This window comes from Poecilia reticulata, linkage group LG11, assembly GCF_000633615.1.
Source record: "Poecilia reticulata strain Guanapo linkage group LG11, Guppy_female_1.0+MT, whole genome shotgun sequence".
Taxonomy (NCBI): domain Eukaryota; kingdom Metazoa; phylum Chordata; class Actinopteri; order Cyprinodontiformes; family Poeciliidae; genus Poecilia; species Poecilia reticulata.
Window position 1 is genome coordinate 4,008,654 of NC_024341.1, and position 10,043 is coordinate 4,018,696.

General features: G+C 37.7%; 1 protein-coding gene across 1 annotated transcript in view; it reads right to left on the reverse strand.

Moving 5' to 3' along the window:
- Positions 1 to 6,810, reverse strand: part of LOC103472019 (CMP-N-acetylneuraminate-beta-galactosamide-alpha-2,3-sialyltransferase 1-like) — a 13,910-nt gene extending 7,100 nt beyond the window's left edge. The window contains exons 1-4 of the mRNA XM_008421362.2: positions 6,714 to 6,810; positions 6,263 to 6,500; positions 5,990 to 6,186; positions 5,724 to 5,903 (exon numbers count right to left, since the gene is read on the reverse strand). Coding sequence (XP_008419584.2) covers positions 5,724 to 5,903; positions 5,990 to 6,186; positions 6,263 to 6,500; positions 6,714 to 6,802 — 704 coding nt within the window. The 5' untranslated portion in view covers positions 6,803 to 6,810. The remainder of the gene's footprint in view (positions 1 to 5,723; positions 5,904 to 5,989; positions 6,187 to 6,262; positions 6,501 to 6,713) is intronic.
- Positions 6,811 to 10,043: the final 3,233 nt, after the last annotated feature.

A 10,043-nucleotide genomic window follows, 5' to 3' on the forward strand; every position in this document is an offset into this window, starting at 1 on the left:
CAAATCACAATACAGGACTTAAGAAACTACAGATGATTAATTAGTATTCAGTTGCTTAACTTTCGAGTTTAAATTGTAGAACAAAATGGCTGAAAGTATGTGATAGATCTTCTGATAGAGTATAAACATTTGTAGTCTTTTTTTTAAGTTTTGTTAGTGAAGCACTAAATATAACTCACAGATGATGAATCATTATATTCTGTATAAACTAAAAAGGAGACAGCTCAAAGTAGAATTGAGTAAATAAACATCTACACATTTAAAAACTTTTTAGCTATTAATTATAATAAAAATAAAATATACTGTCACGTAAATTTTGAAAAAATAACTTTTTAGAATGTATTTTTTTCTGTCAACTTTCATTTAACACTCCAGTCCAGTTGATGGCAGTAATGCGCTTTCATAGTTGGTCAAGCAGCCGCCATTAAACTCCAGAGGAAGATTTGCACCTGTGGTAACGAGTGGTACTGCTAAACATGAACGAAAATGCCTGTGCGTTGTGTGAAATGGTGGGAAAAGTACTATTTTACAGAGTTACTTTTTCAGTATCGTTTTGATATTAAGCAATGTTCCGGAGGAAAACAACAGATGACACTGCGGCGGTACAACAAGACCGAACTCACGGTGAGAAAGCTTTTATGAATAGCGAGCACGTGCAGCGAGGCAGGTTGCTTTGTTTGTTTCTTACAGAAAGCGGTCTGACGTTTTCTTGATGCCAAAACAAGTGTAGGGTGAGATTTTGTATTGTATTTCTTATTACATGTGATGTTCTGAACTCTTAAAAATACTTGCATCTTTTTTTTTTCAGACCTGAAAAATGTTCAAGCCTCAACAGCCAGGGCTCAGACCACGGTGCCGAGGAGCTCTTACGGAGTCCACCAGGACGAAGAGAAATTCAGTAAGTTATGATTTCACATTTAGGGAATAGTGAACACTCACCTATTTGTAAGGAAAACTGATCTTCAGGTTCAGTTTTCCTTATATTATTTTGTTATATAACGCAGTACAGCAAGGCAGAGGGTGGTAAGCAGTAGAGAACGACAACATGGCGGACGGATATCAGGACGGAGCCATGAAGCCGGTATGCATTATGTACAGTCACTGCGTTGATTCCCGATTTTACAATGGCTGGTTGAGAATAATTTTAACATATTTACTTATGTATTTTTGAGAAAGCGATATATTTGCTACAATATTTTTTTTAATTTTACATTTATTTCCACAGAATGGGAGTCACATTTGTGTCAATCAGAACACTTCAGGAACGTTCTGATGTCCATGATGAGGACAGAGATGCAACTGTGTGTGAGTATCTACTATTTTAGAATGTTGATATTTTATGCTTCAATATTGTTCATGTGCATAATGTAATTAATTATGCTATATATTGACAATGCACAAAAATGTTTTCCAGCTGCATCAAGGACCTACTGCCAGTCATCCGGGTGTTGGTCAAGAAAGAAGCAGGTAAGATTTATTACTAATCTAGAGACGTCACAATTCCTTGAATAATTAAAGTACTGTGATTTATTAAAATCAATCAAAGTAAATTATCTGCCTCAGAGTTTGTTGAATTATGTTTTACCATTACCAACTGCTTTTAATTATTTTTTCTTCCAATTGTTTCCAATTGTTTTCTCTTTTTCATTAAAGTTTTTATTTTCTGTAAGAATATATTAATATAATGTGTTTTGTTTTTTTTGTTTTAATGTCTTATGTGTGCATACTAAGCTGGAAGTTGCCTAACAATTTCACTGTAGTTTCATAATGACTAAAAGATGCCTGTAGCTCATAATGATTGTCTGTTYTGTGTTAACAGCTGATGGAGGAAGGCAGAGAGTACTGGCAGCAGAGGAGGTGGCATTCTGGGAGGATGGCAGCTATGGGGGGGGGTGTCAGAATGGACTGTGGTGAGGTTGAGACCCCAAGTTCCCCCAATCAGGAGCTCAGTGACATTAGGACTACACTGCAGGAAGAGACGTCAGGTCTGCGCTACAGGAGAGATGTTGGGCCTGTCCTGAACGCAACATAATGTTGGATCATGTTTGGACAAAAAAAAAACACTGCCAGATGGTCCAGAAATGGACAAGCATTTATGTCTTATTTTGTGTGCAAACAGTAAAAAAAATAAAATGAAATAAAGAAAAAAAACTTCTGTGCCTCTTTTATGTTCCTCATATATGAACATGTTGCATATAAGCAATATCAAATGAATATATTTTAATACAGCTTTTATTTTTTGTATAGATTTTTTTTAAATACAGCATTAAAAATAATGATTGGGGCGGGGTTTATTTATAAAGACATAAGTGCTATCCAATGGGCACACATCAACCAACCAATCACATGTCAATGATCAACTGTGATGTTATTGTTTTTCATCCAATGACTGAGAATCCATAAGGGTCTGCTGAAGCGCCTTTGCATATGTTAGGCTAGTATGCTAAGTAGAGTCATTAACGCCACCCGCTCCCCCGCACCTCCACTCCCCCCTCCTGGGATTCCACAATCGACAGATTTCGACTCGCGTGAGTCTGTCGATTGCTGTCGGTATCTATCGCTCACGAGTAGGCCTGTCACGATAACAAATTTTGCTGGACGATTAATTGTCTAAAAAATTATTGCGATAAACTATAATATTGTTTCAATACCTTTTGACACTGATTTAATGGAAATGACTAATAATACATGCGATTTCCTGATAGATACACCTTATTTTCAAAAGAACAACATAACACTGGAACTGATAAACTAAATAAAACAACCAAAATGGATTCTCAGTCTCCATGAACAAAAAACGTACTTGAATAAAAACTAGACAACATAAAGCCAAAGTGGAAATAAATACTGCATTCAACCAAAAGAGTGCAGATTATGAAGTCTGAATGCTATATTGCCCTTCAGTAATCACTAGATTTAAATAGAGAAAACGGGCACATCCGACTCCCTAATGCAGTAGTTCACATTACACCATTTTTTGCCCCTTTTTCCCCTTATGACAATCTTAGATCGTTGGCCGATCTAACCGATCATCAGCAGTGTGTGGTGTGTTACGGTAGATTGTCGTGGCAGCTCCGATCTAAATCAGGGATTTTCCCCGAGTCGGATCTTAACGCTGAATGTGACAGGTAGCCAATCAGAAAGCGCGGATTCTCCTCCTGTTTTCTGAGGAGAAATTACGGAGGGAATCCCAACCAGCTGATACGGCGCAACCCGAAGTTCAGCGGACATCGGAGATGATTTGTGGAAACGACATAAATATTTATTCAACATTTCGTGCAAAGAATATAGAAATGACAAGGAGAGGAGTTGGAGCCAAATTGCTACCGCAGTTGATAAACCCGGTAAGTTTTCAGCTGTTCTTCGTTAGTGTAACATAAATAGGTTATAATGATTTTCAGTCAGTCAGGACTTTACGCTGACTCTATAGCCACATGCATCACAGGTAGATTCTAGTAAAGCATTGATTAATGCCTGATTTTAAAATTAGCTAACTGGACTTGTAGCCATTATTTTGTGCCCATGTGGCTGGACACCACACGGCACGAGAACCCGATCGAACCGTTATACCTAGGATTTCTGTCGGTTAAGATGTCTCAGGGTTTGAAAATGGGCCGACAACTCGTGTAGTGTGGCTGGACATTAGACTAAGGAAATGAGGAAGGGAGGGTCAGTGGAGAGCACCGGAGCTGAGCCTTTTTTCATTCAGTGTCATCAACAGAAAGAAAAAAGGCMGGAAGAGACGATAAGCCGATAATTAAAATGAGGTTGATAGGTTTAATTTATCATGCGATTAATTGATTTATCGTTTATCGCGACAGGCCTACTCACGAGCTGCGTTCGCTTCAGAATACAGGGTCAAAAATCCCACTTTTCATGCAGTGGATTGTGTAGCACTTAATAAAGTGAACTTGTGTTATTTCCATGCTTCTGAATCTTAGTGTGTTTTCACACATGGAAGCCCAGTGGACTCGGTTCAGTTGGGAACCAAAATGGCTATATTTGTTACATTTTCACTTGGTGTGGTTCACTTTCACACTGCACTGTGTAAAATGAACCAAAGAATTTGAAAAACCTGTTTGACCTGTTAGATTTTCCAATGACGTCATACAGAGGAAATAAAATTCCTTCGTAAGTGTTTTTTTTGTTTGTTTTTTTTCCCCCCATTAACAATGGTGACCTGATATAACCTGTCATGTGATGACAAAGCCATCACATCATCATCTGGGATTTTCCAAATAGCTGAAAGCTAGTAGTCCCCTGGCCCAGTGACAACACTCATAAATCATAGAACAAATTTGTCTCTAAGACAGTGAGTGAATAAAATGTTAATTTCTTATTTTTATACCCTCCATGTCTCTATCTGGTTAAAATGTGTGCTAGATTGACTACAGATAAAATTAGGCTGTTATTTCAACATGTCATTACGGAGGAAATCATGATAAGAGAAAACAGAAAACATGTTTTAGATTTTTTTTTTAACTGTCTTTAAATTCAAAAGTGTACATACATTCAATATCTCAGAATAGCTGTCTTTTGAACTGACTTGGGTCAAACCTTTGTGTTTCTTAAAAAATGTTCTGGCATTTAGCAAATAGAAATAATTTTGGCAATTTTAATTAGGCTAAAACAAGAAAAGTTTGTAACTTTTACAAACAATAGGGTGTTTTACATGTTTGTTAAAACTCTCTCCTGTTAATCTGTCCTTAGCCTTCCTTCTGCTCTCTCCCCTCACACCTGCACCCTGTCTCTCACCTGTCATCTGTTCCTTGTGGTCCTCTACAACATTCTACACATCACTGTGATGTGTAGAATGTTGACTACACATTGTCCTGTTGGCTAAATAATATTGACCCTTTGCACGAGACTTCACGCTCTTCATAAATCTGCCCACTTCGCCATGGCGAGTGTCAAAACAACCAGTGCGCTCTTTTAAAGTCTGTCCAAAAACAAACATCTGTAGCCTAATGTTGCTTTTTCACTTTAGAAATAGTCACAGGGTCCTGCACAAACACACAAGGATACAAGCCAAACGTATCATTTTATTGTATACCTTTTAATGAGGCAAGATATGGCAACGATGAATAGCAGCCATTAACCGTAACTGTCTGTCCTCGATATAATCGTGGATTTCCAGCAAAATGTGTGATTAGAAAGACACTTTCTAATCACTCATGTAAGTGTGATTAGAAAGATATTAAATATCGCGTTATGGAGAAGGCACCCATTTAACCATTAGTAACCCTGGAGACAATGCCCCACCATCATGTAACCTAACGTGTGGAGGAAAAGTGGTTAGCATCTTGTCTTTTGTACGATTTTTTAATACTGCTCCGGTGTAAGGGGAAACACTGTTTATGACGTAGTGACAAGAATCATGTGTGAAGTCAATAATTTGATCAACACATTAGGAGGGAGGACAGAGGAGGGACGACGTACGGGTCGGTTTCTAAGGTAACTATTTCAAACTTTTGTAAATATGCTGTCTATGAGCCCCAAACCAGGTGTGTTACATTCAGAGACAAATTAGCTCGACTCAAACAAGTAGAAGCCATGAATAAATGGACAAAAACAACTTGGGAAAACGACTTCAGTCGCTCTGTTCAATATTCCTGTCTTTCACTTGCGGCATCCTCCATGGTGCCTCGAGTGATTAAGTGACATAGTTGCAAAGGGTCAATATCAAGGTGGTGTGAAAATAGGATTAACAAGAAGAGACTCACATTCTATAGTATCCTGTCGTAAAAGCCTTGATGAGCCATTCAAGATCCATAATCTTGAACGGAAAGAAGACGAGATGAGTGGAGTTGTGTAAATCCATGGCGCTCTCTGGGTACATGACATGATAAGTCGTTTTGTTCCCGACATCTTCCTCATAGCCTTTTGTTTTAGCAAAGTTCATTCTAAGCAGCATGACATGACACATTAATTTGACTTTTGAACCTTATGTTTTCTAAATTTTTCCTTTTACTAGGAGCTGAACCCTTACCTTATAACGACATCTTGGTAATCTATCAGAGGTCCATAATGTGAGCCTTTCAAATTTGCAGAATTTCCGACAACTGCACAAGTCCTGCAGGTGTCAGGGCTCTGTTTTCTAAGCTTGGGTGTGTGGGGGAAGATCTTAAAGAGCTTATGGACCGTTTTTTTAAAGAACTCTAAGTCCCGCTGTTCATTCATCAAATGCTGCAACATGAAAAAGCATTGCTGTCAGGCCACTGATCTAAATTTGCTGGAGCCCCATATGGAAGACACAACTTACCTTCCACCACCTGAAAGCTTCCTCTGAGAGGTTTGTTTTTGAAGACAAAACCAGTTCAACAGAACGGTTCAGACGACCACTAAGCAACCCTCTGTTTTCAGACATGCAGGTGTCACAGGCACACAGGTCTTGGAATTGAAGTTGAGACAAGTCACTGAAATGTGCCACCAAAAACAAACCAGCCGTCGCCACAGACAGCAGAATAACCTGTAGTTTCAGTTTGAATGACATCATTGACCTGCAAAGAGAAGTGAGAAGTCACATTTACCCTTTTTATCTCCTACAATTCCACTTAGTTTTAGCTTATTCACACATCTTATTAAAATTGAAAGATTTTGTTTTTCATCAGAACACATTGTATCGATTTTTAGCTACGTGAGCAGCAGTTCTATTACATAATTCCTTTGTTGTATGAAATACGGCAAGCTCAAATGGAATTGTATTAACTTACCGGATGACGCTTTCTCCTGCTGAGCTCCGCCTGTTATTTGCAAACACAGATTTGTCTTTTGGAATGCTTCGTAGGCTGACACTGGACATTTAGGCAAACTGTTGATTTTATAGTTTCTGAAAGAACAGGATGAGCATGTGTCTTGGTTGGCAAGGGGCGTGGTTTGCACAGGGCAGGTGCTCTGGGACTACACAACAAACATGCAATAGGACAACAATAGACAGGAAGATGAGTAAGAAATAGAAGCTATTAATAGGATTAGATTTTCCATCCAAAAAAGGTGAATAACTGTGATCCCTGGCTTGTTTTATTTAATATCAACACAGCAAAACCTCAACTATTAATATTATTTAGAATTGTTTAACATCTGTTGCTTATTTCCTTAAGAACAGGGCATGGCGTAATGTTTTCTTTTCTGTTTTTTCTTTTTGTTATTTTTTTTTTCTTTCTTTCTTTAGATCTTTCAAATTGTCAGGTTCTATTTAAGGTCTGTGCTGGCAAAACTAAAATTGTGTCCTGCATAAAATTCATGATTTAACAAGGGGGAAGATTATTTTTTTCATAAAACATTTGGTTAGTTTTCTTTTTTCCCCCTCTCCAAATAAATCAAAATAATGATTTTAAATCACAGTTTGTATATTTTGCTGCATAAAATGCCAACGTAGACTTGAGAGATAAATTACTAAGGAAAAAACTTTATTATATAAATTGTCTATCTTTATGGAAAAGCAAAAAGGAAGCAATCAAAAAAAAAATAGAGGAACAAAGTTTTACTAAATAAATTATAAAATTCCATTCCTTCCTTTAAAAAAAATTAAATGTCTTATAGATCGTAGGTCAGTGGTAATTAATTAGCAAGCCACTTTCTAATGCTAGTAATGCTAGCACCAACTTGAATCACCCAGATGATATTAGCTTGCAAACTACATCAGTTAGTTTGAATCAATCAATCAAATTTTATCTGTATAGCACATTTCAGCAGTAAGGCATTTCAAAGTGTTGTTGAAACGCCGGCAACTGGGACTCTAACCCTTATTTAGCCATAAGCAACTCTGAACAGGTGCACAGCAAATTCAGAAGTGTCAGATTTCCAGTGAAAGTGTGGAAGGTTAAGAATACACTGTTAATTCAACAACATGAGTGTTGGTGAGTGTTAGATTCCCCAAGTGTTCCAAAGCGTTAGACCAGACTGTCTGGTGTTGATTTAGATAGCTTATTAGTAGGGTGCTCCATTGTTGACTCATGGTTGCTAAAAACATGACTGGCTGATTTTAGTGACATAGTGGGTGTAAAATATTGAATAAAATGTTGTGCCACATTAGTGGCTTTATTTTCACTCTTATATTTGACTTTATGACACACAAAACTACAAATTAATCGTCCTTATTTTCTCCAGGTGCATTCTGGGTAAAGCGTGTCACCAACGTCATCATCAGTCACTTGGCAACAAATATCAAACTAGCTAGATTGGGTGCTGAGGTGGGGCTGGGGCAAAGCACAACCCATGAGGCCTTAGTCCTCATGCCAGTGGTTGCAGGCTCAATTCCCAGAGTGAATTGATAGAAAAGTGGGGAAGGGGAAGACCAGGAAGCAAACCCACAACAGCCACATTGAAAACTAGAGCCTTCATATGTGGGCAGTGCTTAACCCCTGCACCAACACAGCATACCTTGCCAGTAGAATCTTAACACTCAGATTTCTATGTTCTGTTCTTTACAGTGTTCTGTGTTAGATTAACAAATTTATAGTGTAACTTTTGACAATATACACTAGTTTTTGGGTAAATTAACACTGAAGTGTATTTGATTTCAACTACTGTGAGTGTTGAATCAACTCTATCAGAAATAACACATTCAAAAGTGTAACTTCTACACCATCCAGTGTGGACCTATATAGACATCTTAAAAGTGTAAAATTTAACTCTGTAGGAGTTGATGGAACACTTCCAAATTTGCTGTGTGGCGTTTAAGTCTTCTTAAAGAAATGTGTGGGTAGGACATCCAGACAGCAGGAACTGGAGCTTAATTGACTTATAATTCTTTATAAGGTTTTATAGTTAAATAGTTGAAATTAAATAATTTTTCCTGTATTTGTTTTGTTCGGGCATGGCATAGGTACTGGTTTTAGAGTGGGTGTGCAGATTAATCCTCTGATCTTTTGAATTTTCTCTGAAAAGAAGCTGGCGGCATTAGATTGAAATTCAGGTGGTAACGTCATAGGAGGGTTTGTGAGCCTGTCAACAGTAGCAAATAAAGTTCGAGCATTGTTAATGTCTTAGTTTATGACATCTGCAAAGAAAGCCTCTCTTGCATGTTTTAGTGTTGAGTGATAGTTACTTAGTCTTTCTTTATAGATTTCATAATAAACGTGGAGTTGAGTTTGGCCCTACGGCAGAGTTGTCTTGCAGATTGAATTGTTTGTGCATTTCTTCCTACCAGTCACAACCTTCACTTTAATGAGGGCAATGTAATCAATGATATCTGAAAGTTTGCACTGAAAATAATTTACCAACTTATCTACGTCATTATAGCTTAAGGGCGAGGAAGAAGAGTAGATTTGATTAAATGTTTCTGCTGTGTTTTCTGTGAGAGAACGTTTTGTGATAGTAGCTGTTTGTACAAGTGGGTTAACGGATAAAGAACTGTCAAAGATAACAGCAAAGTGCTCCGACAGGGCGACATCAGTTACCGAGACGTTGGAAATATTCACACCCTTACTGATAACCAGGTCCAGTGTGTGTCCATGAGTGTGTGTTGCTTGTTTGACATGTTGTGTTAAACCAAAACTCTCTAATATATTAAGGAGGTTTTTTGGCCCTCTGTTTTGGGGGTTGTCAACATGAATGTTGAAATCACCGACAATTATTAAACAATCATAATCAATGCATATGAGAGATAGAGTCTCATTCAAGTCTGTAAAGAAATTTTCCACATATATTGGAGTTTTGTATAAAGTTAGTGTCAAAGCTTGTTTATGGCCTTTTACCTCAATTCCAAGATACTCAAAAGACGTGAAATGACCCAAGGAGATTTTACTACAGTTCATGGTATTCTTAAATATTGAAGCCACACCTCCTCCTTTTTTATGTTTTCTATTCTCACTTAAAAAGTTGTAGGTAGGAGGTGCTGATTCAATTAGTATGATTGGTTCATTATTGTCATGTTTCTGTCAGAAATAAAACATCAATGGTGATGAAATCATTAATTAATAGAGCTTTAGCACAGAGAGATCTGAGTGTTGGGTTCTGCAGGGGAGTGTTTTCTCTACTTTCTCAGGGTGGCAGGCTGATGGGATCCAGCTGGTGCTCATCATCTCCAATCAGCAAGGGCC